We start from the raw sequence: 26143 nt of genomic DNA, 5'->3' as shown, positions 1-26143 counted from the left end.
TAACTTTTATTTATTCTGGACTTTAATGCACCCAAAACCCTACTTTCCACTTTGTAATCTACTTGTGTGTGTGTGATCCTTGTGTAAATATGTGCACTCATTTCTGTTCACAATTTTTGAAGAACAGTACTATAGGTAGTAAGCAGACAAGAACTGGACTGGCTTGGCCCACTTTAACCCCTATGCAGCTCCCAAAATGTACCTTTAGGTTATCGTTTCATCCTGTTCTAATACTGGATAGGTAGGGTAGAACTTACAAGCAGGAACTCACAGATTGCTCTGTGAATTGCTAGTCTTGCTACCAATCGTAAAAAATGCCTGCTACTTTAATGACACGTTCCAATTTTCTGATTGGATGTACAGAAAACTTTCGTCCTCCATCCAACCTTCAGAGTGGAACTCAGACCAATGGGGGAAAGATCTCTGAATGCTTGCCATCAAAGGGCACCACATCCCCAGCACTATTACTTCATAACCAGCACAGTACTGATTACGGTTAAAAGATAATCAGTGCCATTTTTTAGTACAGGAACACTTGGAAGAGTACCATGTCTGAGTGATGTTTTTGCAACATACATTTTTATATATATTAACAAGTGACTTTATTGTGCTACCAGATGATGATACTGCTTAAAATGTAACTTTTAAACAGTAGACCTCGTGCATGAGATGCTGTTGTAACAGAATGTTACCTTAAGGTGGCAATATTGATCTGGAACTCCTCAGTCTAAATAGCGATATCAGATTTAGGAAAAGGGGTACTTTTTCATTACACTTGAAAAGATTCTGTGATATAAGGCTATTGCTAGTTGCAGTGTTGTTTGTACTTAAATAGGACTGAATACGGTGTTGCAAAGCAGAAATAAATTAGAAGTAATATAGTTCAGTCTAATAGAGTTTAGGTACAACTTAGATGAACCAAAGGAAAATGTCTCTCAGACATATTTCATAGTAAAACGTATTGTTACAGTTCTAAGATTAATTGTGGGGAATCTTAACATCCCAGGATGTGCAGGAGAGGGGAGAACGGGTTAAATTCTTAAAAATCTGAAACTCAACCCCAACCTCGACTCCCCCATCCCCGCAGACAGTGGGTGTGGGGTAGTGAGAAATCTGTTGTCAAGAGATAGGTCAGTGATTTAAATATGTTAATGAAGCTGTATACCTCAGTTTTAGCAGCTTTTTAGATTTAATGCTTTTTGGATTTCCCAGGGCTCAGGAAACCCGACAACTGAAGTGAGATGAAAAGGGCCAGATCCAGCAGATAAGTCTCAGATCAGCCATGATCTTGTTGATCAGGCTCGAGGGATTAAATAGCCTACTCCTGTCCTTATGTTCCTATGTAAATGCCTTTCCAGCCCCTCCAAGCTAGCCTGCTGCCATTGGTGGTATCTGCAATCTGCCAACCTGCCAACGCCTCAATCGCCAGCCCCACACCCCTTCCCCGATCTCCAGGCTGATCTGTGATACCCCCTCAAAACCACCATAATCTCTCCAACCCTTCCCTACTCGTCTCTGTAGCGTTGTGCTGTGTTTCTTCTTATGTAGAGATGTTAAGCAGACCAGTGAGTCTTCTTGAGGATAGACACAGGCTTGACATTCAGGTTCAACACAACATTCTTTATTCAGAATCACAGAATAATACAGTGCAGAAGAGGCCCTTCGGCCCATCGAGTCTGCACCGATGCATTAAAACACCTGACCTGTCTACCTAATCCCATTTGCCAGCACTTGGCCCATAGCCTTGAATGTTATGACGTGCCAAGTGCTCATCCAGGTACTTTTTAAAGGATGTGAGGCAACCTGCATCTACCACCCTCCCAGGCAGGGCATTCCAGACCGTCACCACGCTCTGGGTAAAAAAGTTCTTCCTCATGTCCCCCTTAAACCTCCCGCCCCTCACCTTAAACTTGTGACCCCTCGTAACTGACCCTTCAACGAAGGGGAACAGCTGCTCCCTATCCACCCTGTCCATGCCCCTCATAATCTTGTACACCTCGATCAGGTTACCCCTCATTCTTCTTTGCTCCAGCAAAAAGAGCCCAAGCCTATCCAACCTCTCTTCATAGCTTAAATGTTCCATCCCAGGCAACATCCTGGTGAATCGCCTCAGCACCCCCTCCAATGCAATCACATCCTTCCTATAATGTGGCAACCAGAATTGTACACAGTACTCCAGCTGTGGCCTTACCAAAGTTCTATACAACTCCAACATGACCTCCCTGCTTTTGTAATCTATGCCTCAATTGATAAAGGCAAGTGTCCCATATGCCTTTTTCACCACCCTATTAACCTGCCCTTCTGCCTTCAGAGATCTATGGACAAACACGCCAAGGTCCCTTTGTTCCTCGGAACTTCCCAGTGTCAGGCCATTCATTGAATACTTCTGTGTCACATTACTCCTTCCAAAGTGTATCACCTCACACTTTTCGGCATTAAATTCCATCTGCCACTTTTCTGCCCATTTGACCATCCTATCTATATCTTCCTGTAATCTAAGACACTCCACCTCACTGTTAACCACTCGGCCAATCTTTGTGTCATCTGCAAACTTACTGATCCTACCCCCCACATAGTCATCTATGTCGTTTATATAAATGACAAACAATAGGGGACCCAGCACAGATACCTGTGGTATGCCACTGGACACTGGCTTCCAGTCACTAAAACAGCCGTCTGTCATCACTCTCTGTCTCCTACAGCTAAGCCAATTTTGAATCCACCTTATCAAGTTACCTTGTATCCCATGTGCATTTGCTTTCTTGATAAGTCTCCCATGTGGGACCTTGTCAAAGGCTTTTCTGAAATCCATGTAAACTACATCAACTGCACTACCCTCATCTACACACCTGGTCACATGCTCAAAAAATTCAATCAAATTTGTTAGGCATGACCTCCCTCTGACAAAGCTATGCTGACTATTCCTATTCAAATTTTGCCTCTCCAAGTGGAGATAGATTCTCTCCTTCAGAATTTTTTCCAATAGTTTCCCTACCACTGATGTGAGATTCACTGGTCTGTAGTTCCCTGGCTTATCTCTACAACCTTTCTTAAACAGTGGGACCACATTAGCTGTTCTCCAGTCCTCTGGCATTCCCCCGTGGCCAGAGAGGGATTAAAAATTAGGGTCAGAGCCCCTGCAATCTCCACCCTCGCCTCCCACAGCATCCTGGGACACAAATCGTCCGGACCTGGAGATTTGTCCACTTTTAAGCCTTCCAAAACCTCCAATACCTTGTCACTCCCTATGACAATTTGCTCAAGAACCTCACAGTCTCTCTCTCTAAGTTCCATATCTACATCCTCATTCTCTTGGGTGAAGACAGATGTGAAGTATTCATTCAACACCCTATTAATGTCCTCTGGCTCCACCCACAAATTTCCCCCTTGGTCCCTAATGGGTCCTACTCTTTCCCTGGTTATCCACTTCCCATTGATATACTTATAGAATATCTTGGGATTTTCCCAAGAAAGCCAGAGCTTGCTCATATCCCCTCTTTGCTCTCCTAATTGTTTCCTTAAGCTCCATCCTACACTTTCTGTATTCCACTAATGCTTCTATTGATTTGCTGTCCTTGTATTTGCTAAAAGCCTCTCTTTTCCTTCTCATCATACCCTGAATGTTTCTGGTCATCCATGGTTCTCTGGGCTTGTTGCTCCTACCTATTACCCTAGAGGGAACATGTTGGGCCTGTACCCTCCCCATTTCCTTTTTGAATGCCCCCCACTGGTCTTCTGTAGATTTCCCGACAAGTAACTCTTTCCAGTCTACCTTGGCCAGATCCTGCCTTATTTTACTAAAATTCGCTCTCCCCCAATCCAAAACCTTTTTTTGCAACTTGTCTATTTCTTTCTCCATAACAAGCTTAAATTGTACCATGTTACCTTAACTATTTACATTGCATGAGCTCTACATGTTACTCAGGTCCAGGTCTTGTCCGTGCTGCTGTGTGTGCTCTGTCTGCAGGCTGTGTGCTCAGTGTCCCCTTAAAAGATGGTGTCTCCTGCATATATATATATATATATATATATATATATATATTCTTCTTTCTTTCTTTTTCTTCTTCTTTTGGGCCTCCTTATCTCGAGAGACAATGGATACGCACCTGGAGGTGGTCAGTGGTTTGTGAAGCAGCGCCTGGAGTGGCTATAAAGGCCAATTCTAGAGTGACAGGCTTTTCCACAGGTGCTGCAGAGAAATTTGTTTGTCGGGCCTGTTGCACAGTTGGCTCTCCCCTTGCGCCTCTGTCTTTTTTCCTGCCAACTACTAAGTCTCTTCGACTCGCCACATTTTAGCCCCGTCTTTATGGCTGCCCGCCAGCTCTGGCGAACGCTGGCAACTGACTCCCACGACTTGTGATCAATGTCACAGGATTTCATGTCGCGTTTGCAGACGTCTTTATAGCGGAGACATGGACGGCCGGTGGGTCTGATACCAGTGGCGAGCTCGCTGTACAATGTGTCTTTGGGGATCCTGCCATCTTCCATGCGGCTCACATGGCCAAGCGTATACCATCAGTTACATCATTGTCCTGGTCTCTTAAGGGTAAGGTTACTTAAAGGTTAGAACACCACTGTACTACATTACACTCTCCAGTCCCCGGCTGTGACTTTCTACCGCAAGCTTTCCCACCCAACAGCCAGCCAGCCTCTCACTCTAGCTGGTTGCCAGCTGGCAAACAGGGAAAAGAAATTCAAATGAGTTCCTGCATTTCTGGGTTTCCTAGCTGCTACAAGTCCTCCCCACTCCTTCCCCACCTCCTTGTAAATTTTGGGGCAATTATTTCTCCTGACAATGTGTTTATAATCCTGCTGTAAAGATCTTGCTTTGGTAAAACCATGTGCTGCATATGATAATGTATATGATCAGCTAGTAAATGGCTTTCCTTTTCACTATGTTGAATACTTAACAACTAGCTTTTATATAGCACTCTTAATGTAGCTAATGTTCTAAGGTGTTTCGCATAGGAGAAGAGGGAAGGCCAGACACCAGCTATTAGAGGGATATGAATTAGGGGAAGTGACCAAAAGCATGATCGATCAAAATGTTTTGAGCAGGCTTATTTAAAAGTGAAAAATAATAGTTCAGATTCAATTTGACCTAAGCTCAAAGCTTCAATTAATCAGTAAAGAACAGCTGATGCCAGTGAACTGCAACCTCTTTTTTTCCAGCATTTAAATGTTGGCCACATTTGTGTCACCATTTTATCTATAAATTCTTGGCTAGATTGCTTGATATTCTAGATTGTGCTGGATGAGTACACTTACAATTAGGGGATGTTTAAAAGATGGATCAGAATCTAAAGTCTAAAAATTTATCAACAATTTTACATGATTTTTGATTTTTTTGGAATGCAGGAGGCCTAATAACAGTCACTTTACATTCTCTTAAGTTAGTTAATATTTCGTTGCAAACATCCAACCTCAATTTAAATATTTTTATTTGTGTGCAATGTTTCTAAATACAGTGACCAAATACCATTCCCTAACTGTAAATAGTTATAGAAAAACTAGAAATTTCCCCAAATGCAAAGAAGAATGTTAGAAGTCACAATTTACTTTTATAGCCTCTTTAACATAATAAGATGTCCCAGGATGCTTCACTGGGTTGCTAGGGGAGCGTGATGCAGGGGATATGAAGGCTAAAGACTCTTGAAACAGGAACGGTGGGGGGCAAGTTATGCAGTACAGCCGAATTAGAAGAGAGCTTATGTTGGAATGCAGAAAGTTCCATCGGTAGAAAGCAGCAAGGCCATAGAGGGATTTAAAAATGAGAACGATGATTTTAAAGTCAATTCACTAGAGGACCCAATTGACAGAAGTGCAAGATAGAATATGAGAATTAAGTCTCTTGCAGAAAACAAATTTCATTTCAATCCCAGTTGAGAACCAGATTTACGAAATACTAACATTTATAGACAATATGGTAAATACTGGCCCAATACAATAAAAGCAATTTAGTGAGTTCCTGATCGCGACTGTGCTATTGAAGGGAAGGTACAGAGCACAAGAACACTTGCAGATAAATTACTCTGAATGTTATCATGCATCTCCTAGCAACCACCTTAATAGTAACGTTGGCAGAAGCCTGGAAGCAGGTTACTGCCTGTCTTCAGTACTAGGTAGTGTTACATGGTGCGGGAGGACCAAACATTAAAAGGCCAAAAACAAGCAATTTAATGAAAAAAGTAAGCAAATTTCTTCTAACATATAGTGCAAATAAACTTTCAAAATTTTAAGTACTGTTGAGGCATCAAGCAAAAAGAATTTTGCTTTCAGAATTTGAACAGGAGAATAGTTCTGCTTCAAATTAGTTGATATTGGCTCCAAACTAAAACCCAAATCCCACTGATTCAGTTTTAGGGGATGCCTAAATAAGCATTGCACAGAATGACCTGGACTCAAAGAATTAAAACAATCATTTCACATAGGTCGCACAGTTTAACTCCCAGCAGAGAGCAATGGTTTCATCTGCCAGCCAAATGTGTCTTGATTTTAACTAGTCACAGATCCCACTATATAGAGCTAGAGCAGGTTAATTGATATTACTGAGTTTTGCATCATTTTCAAAATATATTTATTTATATTTCCTTTCCCTCTTTTCCTTCACCACTCCCAATTCTCCTGAACATAGTTCCTAACTGGCAGGCTAGGCAGCCAGTAGTCAAGCCTCTGTCAATTCCACTCTAGAACCAGTCACTAAGGGATGTATGAAAGCTGTGTGGGTTTTCTTGCCCTTCCATATTCTTTTCCCTCCCCTCAGAGGTGCCTTTTACCCTGCTCAGCATTTCTCCAATAGAGCACGAGTCATTTATGGTACAGAAGGAGGCCATTCAGCCCATTGAGTCCATGCCGGCTTTCCACGGAACTATTCTGTCAGTCCCACTCCCCTGCTCAATTCGTTATTCAACACATTGAAAATTATAGAAGCAAATCTTGGACCTAGTACTTTACACCACATTCTATTGGTGCAAATGCGAGGCCCATTCTTAGTAATAGTACTTGAATTTATAGTATGTAGGGTTATCGACCATCTGGCTTTGAACTAGTCATGTTTTTAAGAAGGCTGCCCAAAGTGTTTGAAAATATAAAACAGACACAAAGTCTAGTTTTTAAAATAGTTTTTTTTTTCAATTTCTCTGTATCATGATGTGGCAGTAGGAGTTAAGATTTTTCAATTGATTTTCATTAGCAACAAAGCAAAGTTACAGACACAGTCTTACCCTCTATTTGTTCCATACTGAACATGGCAAAAACTAATGACACTGATAGCAAGTAAACTGCCCGCTTAGAATATCGAGTCTAAATACTAATTAGTGGTGCTAATTTGCAATTGGTTTAAACATGCCGTGCCATCTAGAACTGAGAGGTTAACTCCAGCACATGGCAGGAATTAAGGGGAGTTTATCAGGGGGGAGGTGGAGAAGAACAGAAAAAAGATAATTAAACAGAAGGCTCGGGAAAAAGGAATGCAAGATATTGAGGGGGTCAAAAGGAAACATGAAGGGCTTTGAAAGAGTAACAGGCAGATAGAGAGAGGAAGCAGGAGAGAGAGAATTATGAAAAGAGGGGTGTAAACATAAGGAAAATAAAACTGACACTAAGCAAAATCAATATGAAAGTTAGAGATTGTAAACTACACCAATACTGAAAAAAGGTAAATAACGTCAAAAATAAATCTTTCACAAAGACCAAATACAATGACAAAATAAGGCTGGGACTTCATTTTAAGGAATGAAGGTTTGAAAGTGACTTACGCAAGAACCCGAGATGTAGCTCACCAGAAGGGATGTGAACCAGAGGTAGAGCACAGCAAAGACTGCCTACTGCCATTGAAAATCACAATTACTCAGGGGATCAATGATGAGAACTGTCAGACAACGTAACCTAGCCATGTAATTACCAAGGTAATGTAATCTTTAATTTTTGAGGAATGATGTAAAGTTACATGTGATATTTTAGATGTTAGATTTTCCCTATGTTGTCTAAGCGTAATCTGAAAATTTGTGTGTGTGAAAACAATCCATATGGAAATATTGCATTGTAATACACACAAGAACATTGAAATTGGCTGAGACTAAGCAATATTCAATGCAATTATTGTTGCATGTGGGGTTATCATCTAATGAGTAAGAAGCGCTCACTGACAGCAAAATTTGTTAACGCCCAAAAACAGGCACGGGGATAGTGATTAACCTGCTCCCAATGATTCTGATGCAGGCAGCATGTGAACATTATGCTACCTGCTCATTTAAATATAGCTTGCAGCCAGCAGTAGGTGCACTGATGAATAGCTGCACACCTGAACAGGGAGTGCAAAATTGTGAGAGGCTAGCATGAGTTTAAGTTAACTTGCACTACTTCAGGCCAGACTGCACCTTTTAAAGGGGAGGTACATTTTGGCTGGAGCAGGTGCTGGAAGTCAGTGCAAGATGGAGTTTGACCTGGAAAAAACATAAGAATGGCACAACATGGCCGAGAGGGGGCTCCAAGATTTTCTGACACTGCAGTGGAGTTGTTGGCACAGGAGGTGTAAGCAGGAGAGATGTCATTTATCTACAGGGGACCAGGAGACTCTCCAGACAAACCTTGAGAAGGCAGTGGAACCAGAGAGGAGTGGCAGTCAATGCCAGAAGTCTAGCCCTGAGGACCAGAATGCACCATGGAGAAGCCTGCAAACCTCACAAAGCCTCTTGCTTGCTCCCTGCTTTTCTCTGACATGAGAGAATGAAATATATTCAGCTCTCTTGGAATACAGAGCTTCAGTGACCTCTTTTATGCAACACTGGATGCTGAACTGGGAGATGCCACAAATATGGCATGTTCCAGCCTGGAAGAAGCCAGAAACATAAAGCTTCCTTGCAATGGTCACCTTCACAGACACTGGCCATGCCATCCTCAGCCTGCTCTGAGGCTGCAGCAGGTGACAGATTTCAGAGAAGACTTCTGAAGAAGGGTCACTGACCTGAAATGTTAACTCTGCTTCTCTCTCCACAGATGCTGCCAGACCTGCTGAGTACTTCCAGCATTTCTTGTTTTTATTTCAAAGAAGATTTCCTTAGTGAAGCAGAAGCATCTGACACATTGTTCCACACTGAAGCTTGGGAGGAGAATCGCTCCCGAAATACTCTGAGCTGATAGGGACTCCTGACAAGAGCCCTTTCTCCCTTCCTCCTCCTCCCTCTTCCAGCAGCGTGTCCTGCTCTGTGTCACCTCTGCTCAAACTACCTGTCATTCTATAGTCCAAGGGGGATACAAACTATTGTCCCCATGTCTGGGACCAAGTAGTTTGTGCAGAATCCTTGGAGTAAGGACAACATTCTTTAGGACATTCCACATCTGCAGACCTCAGCAACTTAAACAAGCCACAAAACATTTCTACAATCATAGCAAGGAGCCAGTGGAAATCAATCAGCAACCAACCTGTAAATATTCGATGAACCCTTTAAATCGTGGTGGTGAGGGGATCCTTCCAGCTGCTGAACGTGTGTTCAGCCGTACGAGGTTAAAAAAAGGCATTAGCTGGAGAATTGAACTCTAAAATGGTACCACTGACATCAAATTAGGGTAACACACTAGTTGATTTCACCATTGCCTGCTCTGCATACTTCCATCTGATTCTCCCTGCAAGCATGCAAACACGTTCACAAAATGGTGTCCAGTATGAATAGTATCAAAGTGCAATAGGCAAAATGGCACCCTTGGCGCCGAAAAACTGGGTGCTACAGAGCCAAATTTCATAGCCAAGGGGTGAGTTTTATGCTCGCTCTCGAGGCCAATTTGGAGGTGGGGAGAGCATATAATCGGGTGGGATGGTGGTGGGGGGCAGACCCCGCCAGCTTCCCGCCTCTGCTGAAATTAAGTCTGGGGCCTGTGGACGGACTTCCCGCCCACCGTCAATTAAGGCCCTTAAATGGGCAATTAATGCCCAGTTAAGGGCCTCATCCCCCGCCACCACAATTAGCGGGTGGCCCTGTTGCCGCATGGGAAGCACAGCAAGAAAAACCATTACTTAGTGCCTGAACAAGGGACCCTGCATCAGGAAGGGGGGGCCCACTGAGAGCCACCACCCTGCCCTTGCTGCCGACACCCCTACACCCCACCCCACTGTGACCCCCATCCCGCGAGACCCCTCTCGCCCTGACCTACCTGTGGCCTGGGTCCAGCGCTCTCCTTGGCCTCAGGTTGGTGCTCCACCTAAAGCCTGGCTACCTGACCTGAACCCGACTAGACCCAACTACATGTGTCGGGGTCGGGTTGGGTCGGGCTGAAATTCCGAATCCAGCATTCGGGCTCGGCTCGGGTCGGGTCGGGCTGGATACTGCTTCCGGGAAGTCACGGGATCAGGCTTACTCATGATTCCCCACAACTCTAGCTGCAGGAATAGGCTACTGCCGGAACAGATGAAGGAGATTTGTGTCAGGTTGGGCATGGAAAAAATTAAAGGGCTCTAGTCGGGTTCGGTTTGGCTGTGGTCAGGTTGGGCCTATGTTGGGTTTTAATTTTATACCCGAGTAGGCTTTAGCTCCACTGACAGCAGCCACTGCCTCTGTGGTGGTGCTGCTCAGTTAAAGAGCTGCTGGCCTCTAATTGGCTGGCAGCTCTCAGAGGGTGGGACTTCTGTCACTGGGGTCCTTGATCCTGTGGAAGGCATACTCTGCTGTCCACTTAAGTGCCTAATTGGCACTTGATTCAGTGGGCCTCCCACAGAAGGGGCAACACGGGTTTCTTGGCGGCACTTTTGATGGATGTCGAGACCCTCATCGCCTGGATAAAATCTCAGCCAATGAGTCTGGTAAAATCAATGTTTTGTTAAGTACAAGATATTTACAAGACATTTTACATCAATGTTTGCTGTGCTGAAGTACATCAAGTAAATTATTTCTGTAATGATTCTGGGGTTAAGGTGGGTAATTCACTCATACGTTTGTCATACTGCTGGTGTTTATTTCAGGTGATATGACCCAAAGCATTCTACTAGGGACACTGTCTTAATTAATGTAGAATATTTACTTGGACAGGAACACGACTACTGATTCAAATTTAAATTTGGTGTTCTAGAGAAAGATTTTTCCTAAATATTAAATGCACTTTGTGTGATGGAGATATGTCCTTCCACAGTCAGCACATCAATTTGAAGTGGTTAAAATGGTACTTGTACTAGGTTCATTTACATATTAGAATATTTTTATCTTGTTCATTAATGGATGGAATGATATACATTTGTGAATGATGCAAAAGCCTTGCCACTTGTCCTAATTTGTGTACATATTTTATGTTCCTGCATGAAATACAGAAATACTTCATGTTTCAAACTTTATTGCTTCAAATGTGTAAATGATAGAACCACTTAACTATATTGAGGTGTGGCTTACACGTGTGCCTACATTTATATTTTGCATTGTTTTTCCTACAACAGATATAAGTATTTATTTGAAAGATTTCAGCTGCAACATAGTTAAATATTTATTCCAGCCCACAACCTGAAACCTGCATGTAATTGTGCTGAAATCAGCAGTTAGCAGAACAGTTTGTTTGCAAATAAGATTTTCCTGTTTCTAGAAGGAATAAATGAGAATGCCACTGGGCTGTTGATATAGTCACATTTCTGTGATAAATAGTTCAAGTCTTCAGAATGTTTGAGACTCAAGACTACTGATTTGATGTGTTGTATTTCTGTCCGCACTCAGCTCAGGTTCCTTGGCAGGATATCCCCATTAAAGGTGAAACCAAAAGTCGATTATCAAAATGAACTGCTGGTCCCAATAACATTTTTGAATGCAATTCTGTATGAGAAAGGTAGATACTATTGCTAAGATAAGAATGCCAAGCAGGGACAAATTAGGCTTCACTGGTTACATTTAAAGTTTTATCTGTAATTTGGCATTCTATATCTAAACTGCAACCTAGTATATTGAAGCACCATGTTCCCTTTGGATGTATTACATCAATACTTACTCCCACGTGATTTCCAGCTGAAGTTTAATGGTGCCTAGGTCAGTAATATCCACAATCATTATCTGAGGTTGTGCAGAGAAGAAGTCCGCACTTTCGCAAGTCACTGTTCCAACCAAAACAGTCATCAGCCCTTTCATCTCAGCTACCTATGGAGAGAAAATTCTGTTCATGAACTTTTCCACATCTCTATAGAATGAATCAGAAATGCAAGTTTACAATATTCAAAGAATTGTTTTAATTTACACTCAACAAATTAGGGCCGGCAAAAACCAGGACAAATCCAATCCAACCAATTACCACCCCATCAATTTACTCTCAATCATCAGCAAACTGATGGAAGGTGTTATTAACAGTGCTCTCAAGAGGCACTTACTCAACAACAACCTGCTCACCGATGTTCAGTTTGGGTTCTTCCAGGACCAGTCAGCTCCAGACCTTATTACCTCCTTGGTCCAAACATGGACAAAAAAGCTGAAATTCAGAGATGTGGTGAGAGTAACTGCCCTTGACATCAAGGCAGCATTTGATTGAGTATGGCATCAAGGAGCCCTGACAAAATTGAAGTCAATGGTAAACAGGGGGCAAACTCTCCAATGGCTGGAGCCATACCTAGCACAAAGGAAGATGGTTGTGGTTGTTGGGGGCCAATCATTTCAGCCCCAGGACATCACTGCAGGAGTTCCTCAGCGTAGTGTCTTAGACCCAACCATCTGCAGCTGCTTCATCAATGATCTTCCCTCCAACATAAGGTCAGAAGTGGGGATGTTGGCCGTTGATTACGCAGTGTTCAGTATCATTCACAACTCCTCAGCTACTGAAGCAGTCTGTGCCCACATGCAGCAAGATCAGGACAACATTCAGGCTTGTGCTGATAAGTGACAAGCAACATTTTCACCACACAAGTGCCAGACAAAGACCAGCTCAAATAAGAGATAAGCTAAGCATCTCCCCTTGACATTCAATGGCATTACCAACGCTGAATCCCACACCATCAACATCCTGGGTGTTACCCTTGACCAAAAACTTAACTGGACCAGCCATATAAATACTATGGCTACAGTACAGGTCAGAGGCTAGTAATTCTGCAGTAAGTAACTCCTGACTCCCCAAAGCTTGTCCACCACCTACAATGCACAGGTCAGGAGTGTGATGGAATACTCTTCACTTGCCTGGATGAGTGCAGCTCCAACAACACTCAAGATGCTTGACTCCAAGTCAAAGTAGCCCTCTTGATCAGCCCCTCATCCACCACCTTAAACATTCAATCCCTTCACACCTGCGCACAGTAGTATCAGGTGTGTACCATCTACAAGATGCACTGCAGCAACCTACCATGGCTCCTTTAACAGCACCTTCCAAACCCACAACCTCTATCACCTAGAAGGACAAGGGCAGCAGATGCATGGGAGTACCACCACCTGCAAGTTCCCCTCCAAGTCACTCACCATCCTAACTTGGAATGATAGCGCTATTCATTCAGCATTGCTGGGTCAAAATCCTGGAACTCCCTCCCTAACAGCACTGTGGGTGTCCCCACACCATATGGGCTGTGGTGGTTCAAGGCGGTTCACCACCACCTTCTCAAGGGAAATTAGGGATGGACAATAAGTGCCGGCCTTGCTATTGACACCCACATCCAAACAACGAATATAAAAAAAGTTGTAAACCTGTTTTCTTGTATATAAATGTAGAAGTCTATATTCAGTAGCGAGTACACTCAGTCTAATTTTCAAATTCTTAGTTAAGTTTTGTGGGTGTCTCTTCCTAGGACTAATTAGAGATGCATGTGAAGACCAAGTATAAGAAGCAATTATAAAAAGAAATGACACAGAGCAACAACAGATAATTGGAAATACAGCCAGGACTGCAACTGATAACAGTTCTTGGGAGCTATGCTCCTGCATACATTGAGACATCCATGACATCTAAACTATCAAATAGAGTGGATGTAGTTGTTTTAATGTAAATTGTTCATGAGACTCTCCTGTTTTTGTGTCTTATCTGGTTTATTGCTCATTTTGATTCATAACTTTATGACTAATCTGGTAAAACCCCAATTCTGAAATGTTTTGATTATCCAGTACATATACCTAATTGAAAATGCTAATATCAGTTTCAAAGCAGTGATACAGACAATCCTGAGATTAAAGTTGAGGTTACCAGACAAATTACTGAATACCCAGACTTCACCTGTAAACTATCAAGACATCTATGTTCATTATGGTATTACTGATTATTAGAAATTAACCATCATGTAAAAGAACCAGACACTAAATTCAGCGCAGGGATTACTTGCCAAAGCATTGAAACATCTGTGCACAAGGAGTTGTTTGATAATAGTCAGATGTGTTCATCTAAATGCAATTTTGTGGTAAGTAGATCCTTCAGCAACATCATTACTCAGTCATTGCCAATTACGTAGGGTTGTTTTCACAGGTAGTAATTTCAAAAATCACACTGTATTAAAGGCTTCACTGTCTAAATCAAAAATGTAGTTAGTGGTCACAATGCTATATCCTCACTCAACTTCATGTCTGTGGAGATTTTTTATTTTGTGGTATCTAATCCTACTGCCTCATTTAGTGCACCATGCTTTTGTGATATTGTGTATGGTTCCATAATTATAAGGAATGATCTCCTATTTGGAAAATAATTTGGCCTGTATATTGCATCACAACATTTTGACATTTGGGTTCAATTCCTGGAAAACTAAGCACTTGACTAGTTGCCAAAAGGTTAATTGTTTCCTCAGGATAAATAAATCTAACCTTGTGCTTTTGAAGTTTCTGAAAGAAACAAATGATTAAAGCTGGTCTGTACTATTTCAGACATTTGGTTGAAAAGGAACACTAACGGGATGTAATGGCTCTCAATGTAATAGATTTGGGTAATCTCAACCCAGTTTCTAATGAGCGTAGGTCCACGGCATAAAATATAATCACCCTTCCAAATTCTCTTTGCTCCCATCAGAAGCACCTTTCACTGCACTCAGGATTTCTCCAATAGATTACATGTGATCAGTTACTCAACTCACTGAAAATTGGCCTCTGAGAAATTATATGAATGAATGGTGAGAGAAATGTAGAAGTTCTGACAGGTGTAATGTGGAGCACTCATCTGGCAGGGGTTAAAGCAATTCGTTGGTCGAAACAGAGGGAGTTTCATCTGTACCTGATCCATGCTATGTCTAACCTAGGAATATTTCATGGTGATACTTAATACATATCGTAATAAAAATGTACAGAAAAAAACATTCTTCTGTAAATTTACAAATAAGCACCTTTATTTCAATGTCTTCATTAATGTGAGGTAGAAAGGCCATCTCTTCTTCATCCCATGTTTGTCTGTCATCAGCATCTATCTTTCCTTTTAACTTCCACCTCTGTCGACCGTATTTAATCAATACCTGTGTAAAAATCAAGAGGGTAGGTTGTTCAGAGTATGACCTTACAGTGAGGCACAGAGTTTTCACTTCAAAACTCTGATTATAACTCTACTCGTAGCACAATGTTGGGCAGGTATGTTGTTTGTATGAAGTTATAAACCCAATTTACATAGAAAAACATTACAGTTAACATGTTATAGAATAGAAACTCTGAAACAGGCTCCCTCAATAGCTTAGCAAGTTTATCCAGTACGTGGCTCAGGCTACCCAGATTACGAAAGTCCAGGTTTGATTTTCCAGTCTGCACTAAATTAGCTGGTATCAGCCAGAGAACTGATAGAGGTCTTACAATTAGCTTCAGTACACCTGGGTCAACTAGCAGAAAATGAACCAGGTCCCCATTCCTGACCATTATATAATGGGGGAAAAATTGGATAAGGCCTGAAAACGAGTGCAGGGAATGTGATGCGCAATTAACCCATGCCAGAACACTTTGATGCAGGCAGCAGAAAACCTTGTGCTGCCTGCTGATTAACAATGTGTTCCTGCTAGCCTGCACTACCTAAAGCATGGATGCAACTCTTAAAGGGGAGATGCATTTTGGTTGGAGCAGGTGCTGGAATTCATTGTAGAAGTGACTTTGACATGGGAAGACACAGGAATGGCATGACATGACAGAGAGAAAGTTCCAAGTTTCTCTGATGCAGCACTGGAGGTCTTGGTGCAGAAAGTGGACAGGAATGAGGGGTCCTGTTTAGTTTAGTTTAGTTTAGAGATACAGCACTGAAACAGGCCCTTCGGCCCACCGAGTCTGTGCCGACCATCAACCACCCATTTATACTAATTTTACACTAATTCCATATTCCTACCACATCCCCACCTGTCCCTATATTTCCCTACCACCTACCTATACTAGGGGCAATTTATAATGGCCAATTAACCTATCAACCAGCAAGTCTTTGGCACGTGGGAGGAAACCGGAGCACCCGGAGGAAACCCACGCAGACACAGGGAGAACTTGCAAACTCCACACAGGCAGTACCCAGAATTGAACCCGGGTCACTGGAGCTGTGAGGCTGCAGTGCTAACCACTGCGCCACTGTGCCGCCTCTATCCATAGGGATCCAGGAGGCATTCCAGACAAACTCTGAGATGGCAAAGGGAACAGATAGCCATGGATGTCAATGCCAGGAGTCTAGCCCCGAGGACCTGGATACAATGCCAAAGACGTTCGATGACCTCACACCAGTGATCACAGTTAGTGAATGCATCGTCCAATGCTACATTCCACCAACTGCACCATTAGCCTCACACAATGCTCAATGCACCACACCCCCATCACTCACCTACCAACAATCTCCATCAATCACGACTTATATCTTACATTCATAGCTTCACCTCACCCTCACATACTTAGCACTGCTGCAAACCTCACACCGACACCTTACAGCTTGCCCACAGTGCCAGCTATTCAACCATGACAAGCACATCACCCAAACACGTTGCACTACACTCACTGACACACTTCCCTTTTTCTTGCAGGACAAGGTGGCCCACAACCGAAGGCAGCACTTAACCGCCTGGAAGCAGGCAAGGTTGTATGTCCTCATCCCCATTGAGTAGACAATACTCGCCATCATTGAAGCTGCAATGATTGAGACTGCAGCCAGTAGCGGGGCTGAAAGGATCAAAGATGATGGAATGTTCCTACATAGTTCTTCCTCTCATATCCCACTTCCCCGTCATCCCACAATCTCTTCTGATTTATAAACTACAGATGGTTTCCCCCTCTGCTCAACACAACCCCACCATTGTGACTTGCTCCTTTCAGATACCCAAGAACTGCCAGCTGGCCAGGCAGTGGTGCAAGAGTGTGACTAGCAAGAAGAAGAAGAGACTGATGATGATGAAATACCGTCACTTGATCTCTCACACTTGCAACCACGAGCTCAGCAACTAACACTGCATGTACTTTAGAGGGTAGCATAGAGGCAGGATCTGCATGTGGTGAGTCTCTGGGCACAAGTGGGCTGCAACCAGGGCGGAGGACACAAGCAGCGCAGATGCCAGCTCTACGGAGGGTAAGGTCACACAAGAGTTCTGCTGCAGAAGACTCAGATGAGGACTCCGATGGGGCAACAGACAGGAAAAGGCTGATGGTTTGCACATTGAAATGCTTGGTGCATTGGCAGGCCTGCCAAAAATCCTGCTGTCACTGTCAAGGAACATGGAGGAATCTTTATGAGAGCTTGGAGCTCATTATTTCCAGCATGGAAGTGGTGACCAATTCCATGAGCACAATCATGATACAGTGCTTGATAATCAATGTCTCAGCTTCCATTACAGCACAAGCAGATGTCATCCAATGTCTGAGTGCTGCAGTGGAAGCTCAGACTGAAGTCATGCAATCTCTGCTTGTAGCCATGCAAGTGCAATTTGCTGTCATGCAGGCTCAGACTGCTGCCCTCATGGCTGTGGATACCAATGCTCAAAGGGACTTGCAGGGCCTCACAGCAGTCCAGCAATCTGTCCATACTAGATTGCTGAGGCATCACCCTGAGGGAGAGACAGTAACTCCGTGGAGCACGAACCTGCTGTCCACCCACAGGATAACAGCATTCATCTTCCCACCACTGCCACTCTGCTTGTGCCCTTGCAGTTTCCTGTCCGCCAGCCAGCCCAGACTGCTGCCACCCAGGCTGAGGTGGTACATTTTGAAGCCAGGCATTCTAATGCCAGGGCTGCTTGAGGTCATCCTGCAAGGACAGCTGCAGTCTCCTCCACTGAAAGTTAGCAGCCTTCCATCAGCCGTGCTGCAGCTACTGGGGTAACACTGTGTAGGAGCACTAGGCTAGGCAAAATCACACAGAAGACAGGCACTAAGGGAATGCACAAGGATGGTTAGTTGACTTTTGTATGGAATATTGGATATTTTGTTTGATAAAGTTGGTTTGGAATGTTTGCTTTGCAGTGACTTTTATTTCAACATTGTGATCAAGAGTGTGCGATGATGGTCAGTAACAGAAGGAAGGTAAGACGTGGGACTGTTGAATGGGAAATTGGGGTTGTGTTCACTGGTTCCACAGTCGGATGAGCCAATCGTGGACAACCGGCTGGAAAGGGGAAGTGTTGGTTGCCTCCTCCCTTCTTCCTCCTCTTTCTCAGCTGGTCAGCATATAGCTGGTGGCAACGGCTGTGCCCTTGGTGAAGTTGTGCAAGATGCAGCAGACCATGATGAATCGTGACACATGCTCTGGTGAGTACTGCAGGTCTTCTCCAGAATGGTCCAGGAAGCGAAAGCATTGCCTAGACACCTTGAATGTCGGCTTGATGATATTTAATGTGGCTCTCATTATCTGCATACTGCCTATGTGTTGTTGGGTTGCGTACTGGAGTCTTGAACCAGGTGGTCAGCAGATAGCCCTTGTCACCCAGAAGCCACCCTCTGGGTTTGACGAGGTGGCTTAAATACTTATGGTACAATGGACTGATGCAGATTAAAGGCATCATGATTGTTACCAAGATACCGGATTCTCAGCTGCATGTTGTGCTGAGCATGGTTGCATACCAACTGTACGTTCAGGGAGTAGATCTTGTCACGTTCATGGAGGGAACAGTGATGAAATATGAAATGAACTGGAGGAATTATGAAGCAAAAGTCAACTATTGAACTGAACTACAAAAAATAGACACATTTTGCTACAGGCAAGATGGAGTAGATGTTAGGTGACCACCCCCCGCCTCGTACTGTCAATAAACATGTTTGTCTGTTGAAGACGAAACCCACTATCCATGTCTGAATTAGCTTTGGAGAAAACAAATTGAAATGGAAAGCAGCCCATTCCATGCTAAACAACTCCTATCTTCAAGAATGGAGCTAACAAAAACTCTTGCAGACAGACTCACTCCAAAGCCAAGACCAAAATAATAGGTGTGAAATAACATCAGACACCATCATGTAACAATGGTTCCCATATCCTGGAACATTGTATGAATCACCCCCAGGGACAGAACCCTTAGTCACCTGACCAACACACCAACCTACCAACCTTTAAAGATATCTCTCTGTAGAGAGAGAGAGGCAAAACAGCCAAAGAAGGTCTTTTCCAGCCAGAACATCTGAGAGACAGTTTGAGCTAAGCAGGAGCCCTACTGTCAAAATCTTCTAACTACTGCAGCAGAGAAATTGCAAGGTGACTTTGGAATTCCCCATCTGCGAAAGTGAACCAGAATTTCCACCATCGACTTCGATTGAGGCTTAACCACAAGGAGCATGCGACACTACATCCTTTTCAAGACAACAAACATTAAGGCCTGCATCACTGAAAGATTTCCTTCTGAATAGCTTCTAAAGGTTCTCTTAAAACAACAAACACTTTTACAACAATTGGACTCAAATTGCTTTATCTTTTCCTGTGTGTGTGTGTGAATGTGTGAGTGGGTGAAGTTGTGAATATTTTTTGGTTATTGGATAAAAATAAATATTTATCATTCTTTTTTAACCAATGAGAAAACATGTAGTTTTTCTATTAATTTGATCCTTAAAAACACTCAGGAACTAAAACTATTTTTAAAACACTAGCTATGGTCAGTTGAAAGGTTAAAAATGGAAGTCACTCACACCACTTCTCACCTGTCCTAACAATCTCTGCATTTAGATGCGGTGCCCGTAAATCAATTTGTGGACAGTCAATGGCACCCTGCACCATTGGAAATCCACTATATTGGTGAAGTCCAGTGCACCCTCCACCTATTTCTCTCTGGCCAGAGAGAATGTAATGTAATCCCCCCTCCTGGAATACAAAGCATTAGTGAGATTCCTGACAGAGCAGTAGATGGCGAACAGTGAAATGGCACCTGCTCCAACCTGCAAGGATCCTGACACGATGAAGTTCATGGCCATGGTCACCTTCACAGCCAGGTTGCAGGTTTGCTAGCAACTGGTGGCAGATTTCAGTGAGAACCTCCTTCATAAAGCAGAAACATTGCACTCACTGCTCTTTGCTGAGGTTGAGGTAAGAGAATTCCTCCCTTAAGACCTTGGGCGGGTACGTCCTCTTGCTGAGAGCCCTTCTCCCCCTCCTCCTCATCCCTCTTTAAGAAATTTGTCCTTCTCTGTATTGCCTCTGCTCAATCTCCCTGTCATGCTGCAGGTCAAGGGAGACCTATGACTGGGAAGAAGTGGTCTAAACAGAACCCTTGAAGTGAAAGACAAGGCATTCATCATGTGTTACACAACTCCCTGCAAATGTAACTAACTTTGATTGGGAGTACAAAACTCATAGCACTTCTACAACTCAGCCACAGCCTGTAGACTTCAATCAACAACTGAACTGAAAGTAGTTCATGATCCCTTTTAAATAATGCTGGCTGGGGGAAAGGGGGTTCCTTCCTGCTTCGGAACGTATGTTCAGATATCCATGTTTAATGGAGGGCATTAGCTGGAGTGCTGAGGTCGAAAATGGATTCGCTGGCATAAAATCAATGTTACACACTGACTGACATCACGATCAGTTCCTAACGTCCTCACCAAAATGGCTTCTGGCACTGCCAGTTCCTGAACTGTACGTTCGCAGTGCAAATGCCATTTAGCACCCAAAACGGCACATATAGTGCTGAAAATATGGACAGTGTGGAGCCAAATTTTGCAGCCAATATTTCTAAGTGTGTGCATGTCAGATGATGGCACATTTGATTAATGGCCAGTTGGGTGTGGTGTTGCACGGTGTCTAGCACCTGTAGAATCGTATTCAAATGAGGAGCGCTTCAGGAGGAAGAAAATTTGTGACTAAAATTCTATTACACTATCTGAAATAAGAACTGCTACAAAGAGGCCTGAACGGAAGCACACAAAATGAACAAGAGAGATTTTTAGTTTCCTTCATTCAACATAAAATAAGTGTTATACTTAAGGATTCTTTAATCAAAAATATTCAGTTCAATCTGAAATCAGACGTGGGTTGAGCATGTGCTTGCTTAACTGCTTTTGTATGAATGTGAAATTCCACCTCCTCCACATACTTATTAATTCAAGGAGATGTAGTCCTCTTTATTTATACTGTTCCAACATGTTTGAACACCCCCTGCTAACTGACCCACGCTCTATGGTGTTAGAGTGCTTATAGGCAATCCTCCAATACTGCTGGCACACAACACACATAGCTCTGGGTAACAAATGAGGAATGATAGAACAAACAGAATTGAAGGAATCATTTGAAATTAAATTTCTGTTTTGTTAGATAAACTGACTTCTGTGCCATGTCAAATCATCATCTTGTAACCTTGTCCTTGTAGCTTCTTCATTCCACATAAGAGCCAGTCCATTTTCCTAATGGTCCTTGAGAATCACATACTCAACACATGACATTGTCAACATCAGCTGGATGCATGATTTGTTGTTCCCAGTGTGCCTGTGCATGAGTTCACTTCAGTTCCAGCTGCAGTGTTGTGTCCATCGTGATCTAGTTACATACCCCAAATCTTGAATCTTACTGCTAGATAAGTAAAGGAAGGTTTTCCTTCAGATCGTTTGCTCGGTCAGAATGTTCTTTGAAGAATAAGGGTTGGTGGAAAAAAACAGCCAGCTGTTTGTTCTTCAGGTCTCGACAATAAACAATGAAACTGACACTAAATGCCTTCTTTGACCCCTGCTGAAGGGATAGAATGTTGTAAGGACTGTAATCTAGGCCATTTTAAAATGTCTGCCTCTGAATCTTTGAGTAACTCCTTTTACGTCAGACTTCTGCAGCCTGTCTTTTGCATCATCTTATAGGAGGGTCCCAAATCCCTGTAAGAGTATTTACTGTAGTCATATATCAATGAGATTTTGGTAATATACCCCCGCATAAACATTTCTGTTAATTGCTATTAGTGCCTGAAATTACCTAATACCTGTATAGGATCTCTTTCTCATCCTTGATAAGTGATAGAGCATGTCAACTTCAAATCTCATGTTAAAGTTTAAATCACCAAGCAAATTTATTTTACAAAGATCAGTGATGTAATAGATATATACTATCTATTTCCAATTCTCATTAGAACTCCAAACAAAATTGGAGATTCAAGCAGCTACAGTTCTTTAAATAAATTTCCTTGAAAAAAACTGTTACCTAGAGTTCCTGGATTTTGTTGACTATACTTGAAAATAACTGAATAAACTACAAAGTCCATCTTTGTTTGAAGGTAGCTTGGCTTCTTCTTCAAGTTTTGCAGATAACCAGATGAAACTTCCAATATTAGTACCGAGTTAAACTTGGTATAAAATTCAAGCTGCAACTGGCTCCTGAATTCCTTATGTATTGTGAATGAATGGTCACCAAACCCAAAGTAGACCAAAAGAAAACCTTATCACACAAACCTTCCTCAGGTTTTCTCAGCACATCCGTAAGAAAAGAGTTCTTCGGCTAATTTGATTTACAGAGAAATTGCCTGGAGAAGGCTAAAAATATAAAGAGTGCTCTTCAAAATGTGCAGCACATGATTTATATATTTGTCATCAAGTCTTTGATGCCTAGCATATCATGGAACCCACTGGTACGGTTGGAGGAGATTACAGTGATAGGAGTCAGGCCATGGAGGAATTTGAAAACAAGGATGAGCATTTTAAAATTTAGGTGTTGCTTGATTGGGAAAAAGTGTAGGTCAGTGAGCACAGGGGTGATGGGTGAACGGAATTTGCTATGAAATAGGACACGGGCAGCAGAGTTTTGGATGATCTCAAATTTACAGAAGATAGAAAGTGGGGTGCATTATAATAGTTAAGTCTGGAAGTAACAAAGGCACGGATGAGGGTTTCAGGAGCAGATCAGCTGAGGCAGGGGCAGAGTCTGGTAATGTTATGGAGGTGAAAATAGGCGGTCTTAGTGACAGCACAGATATGTGGTTGAAAGCTCATCTCTGGTCAAATATGACACTGAGGTTGCAAACAATCTGGATCAACCTCAGACAGTTGCGAGGGAGAGGGATGGAGTTGGTGTTAAGGAAGCAGAGTTTGGATGACATTTCTGCTCATCCAATGCTGGTTGTCAGACAAGCAGTCTGACAATTTAAAGACAGTGGAGGGGTTGAGAGAGATGGTGGTGAGCTGAAGCTGGGTGTCATCAGTGTACAGTGGAAACTGATGTGTTTTCGGATGATGTCGTCAAGGGGAAGCACGTAGATGAGAAATAGGAGGGGGCCGAGGATAGATCTTTGGATGACACCCGAGGAAACTGTGTGGAGATGGGAAGAGAAGCACTTGATGGTGACTCTCAGGCTAAGGTTAGATAGATAAGAATGGAACCAGGTGAATGTAGTCCTACCTAGCTGGATGACAGTGAAGAGGCATTGAAGGAGGATGGTGTGATCAGCTACATCAAAGGTTGCAGAAAGGTTGAGAAGGACAAGGAGGGATAGTTTGCCTTTGTCACAGTCACATAGGATGTAATTTGGGACCAGAGCCATTTCGGTAATGTGGCAGGGATGGAAACCTGATTGGAGATTTTTTTTTTAGTCTTTCATGGGATGTGCGCATCGCTGGCAAGGCCAGCATTTTTTGCCCATCCCTAATTGCCCATGAGAAGGTGGTGGTGAGCTGCCTTCTTGAACCGCTGCAATCCATGTGGGGTAGGTACACCCACAGTGCTGTTGGGAAGGGATTTTGACCCAGCAACAGTGAAGGAATGGCGATATAGTTCCAAGTCAGGATGATGTGTGGCTTGGAGGGGAACTTGCAGGTGGTGGTGTTCCCATGCATCTGCTGCCCTTGTCCTTCTAGGTAGTAGATGTCGCGGGTTTGGACAGTGCTGTTGAAGGAGCCTTGGTGCGATACTGCAGTGCATCGTGTAGATTGGTACACACTGCTGTCACTGTGCGTTGGTGGTGGAGGGAGTGAATGTTTGTAGATGGGGTGCCAATCAAGCGGGCTGCTTTGTCCTGGATGGTGTCGAGCTTCTTGAGTGTTGTTGGAGCTGTACGCATCCAGGCAAGTGGAGAATATTCCATCACATTCCTGACTTATGCCTTGTAGATGGTGGGCAGGATTCAGGAAGTCAGGAGCTGAGTTACAGAATTCCCAGCCTCTGACCTGCTCTTGTAGCCACAGTATTTATGTGGCTGGTTCAGTTCAGTTTCTGGTCAATGGTAATGCCCAGGATGTTGATAGGGGGGATTCAACAATGGCAATGCCATTGAATGTTAAGGGGAGATGTTAGATTCTCTCTTGTTGGAGATAGCCATTACCTGGCACTTGTGTGGTGCAAATGTAACTTGTCACTTATCAACCCAAGTCTGGATATTGTCTAGGTGTGGCTGCATATAGACACGGACTGCTTCAGTCTCTGAGGACTTGCGAATGGTGCTGAACTTTGTGCAATCAGCGAACATCCCCACTTTTGACTTTATGATGGAGGGCAGGTCATTGATGAAGCAGCTGAAAATAGTTGAGCCGAGGACGCTGCCATGAGGAACTCCAATAGCGATGCCCAGGGGCTGAAATGATTGGCCTCCAACAACCACAACCATCTTCCTTTGTACTAGATATGACTCCAGCCAGTGGAGAGCTTTCTCCCGATTCCCATTGACTTTAATTTTGCTAGGGCTCCTTGATGCCACATTTGATCAAATGTTGCCTTGATGTCAAGGGGTTATCTTTGCGTTCTAGGATGATGCTGGAATAGTGAACTGTTTTTGCAGACAAGAGCAGGACCTGTTAGTGTTTTATGTGATCCAGCCAGATCTGGCGGTGAATGGCGAAACCAGTTGTCAGCCATATCAAGTCTGCGTTCCTTCCAGTTTAGTTCTATTCCTCACACAGTGAGCTCCAGTTCAGCAAGGTATTGTTCTCCATGGGAAAGCCTCTGAGGAGATATACTGTGATTCTGCTATCACTTCCAGATCTTAGATTGGCCCAGTTGCAATGGACTGAGTGTTACTAACAGGGATAGTCGACTACCACCATCATCCATCAACAGAGTAGTTATTTTCTCAGGTAGTGTTCTCCAAACACCTTTGAGTAGGCAACCCTACATCTGCACCTTGACTATTGCCAGTCGGATAGTGGCCCTTTCATGTCCTCCGGGCAGTGGAATCCAAAGATTATTTAGATAGTGTGTTTGGGGATTGGCTAGCAGCCAAGGATCTGAAAAATGCAAACTTCTGCTTGACATTTCAGCTGTGCCACTGAAACTCCTTTCATTCAGTTTCAGGAGACAGAACTACTCATTCAAAGTACTGCCATTCAACCTCCCATTGGCACCAAGGGTATACACAGAGAGTCCAACAATAGTTTCAGCATATATCAGGCTCCATGTATACCTCTATTTGGATAACTGGCTTGTCTGTGTTCAAGACTGTCTGATGAGTTCTTGATGTATACGTAAAGCAGGATACATAAGTTTCTTGCACAATTTCTTTGTTTCTCCCAGTACTATTGGGGATGCAGAAGACCTGAACAAAGGTGGCGATCATAATTGTAAGAATAATGTAGTGACTCCACAATACATAAGTTCGAACATCCTGTCTTTTGCCAAGGACTCTTCAATTTCCCAACATAAGAAATTTTGTCTCCCAAATAAGGTGCCCAATTTTCACCCGAATGCAGGAATTAACTAGTTCAATAGGCATCCCATCGTAGATGTGGATATCCTTTCAGGCATCATTCACCAAACAACGTAGTGCCAAATGGATGAAATCTGTCTTGCTGTTATATGGAATTGGTTAATCCTGTTTCATATGTTATGAATTGTATCTTAAGATGCCTTCAGCAATTGTCTGAAGTTGATTTGAAACCCAATTCTATTAGGGTTCATACTGCAGCTATTT

At 43.1% G+C, this 26143-nt stretch overlaps 1 protein-coding gene across 13 annotated transcripts in view; it reads right to left on the bottom strand.

Annotated features, from left to right (window-relative positions):
• ripor3 (RIPOR family member 3) overlaps window positions 1–26143 on the bottom strand; it is a 240440-nt gene that overhangs the window by 49827 nt on the left and 164470 nt on the right. For all 13 annotated transcript variants that reach the window (XM_068048189.1, XM_068048182.1, XM_068048180.1 and 10 more), the window contains 2 exons: window positions 15239–15364; window positions 11959–12104 (listed from right to left, as the gene is read on the bottom strand). In XM_068048189.1, the coding sequence (XP_067904290.1) occupies window positions 11959–12104; window positions 15239–15364 (272 nt within the window). The remainder of the gene's footprint in view (window positions 1–11958; window positions 12105–15238; window positions 15365–26143) is intronic.

This window comes from Heterodontus francisci, chromosome 16, assembly GCF_036365525.1.
Source record: "Heterodontus francisci isolate sHetFra1 chromosome 16, sHetFra1.hap1, whole genome shotgun sequence".
NCBI lineage: Eukaryota > Metazoa > Chordata > Chondrichthyes > Heterodontiformes > Heterodontidae > Heterodontus > Heterodontus francisci.
This window is presented reverse-complemented; position numbering and strand designations above follow the sequence as displayed.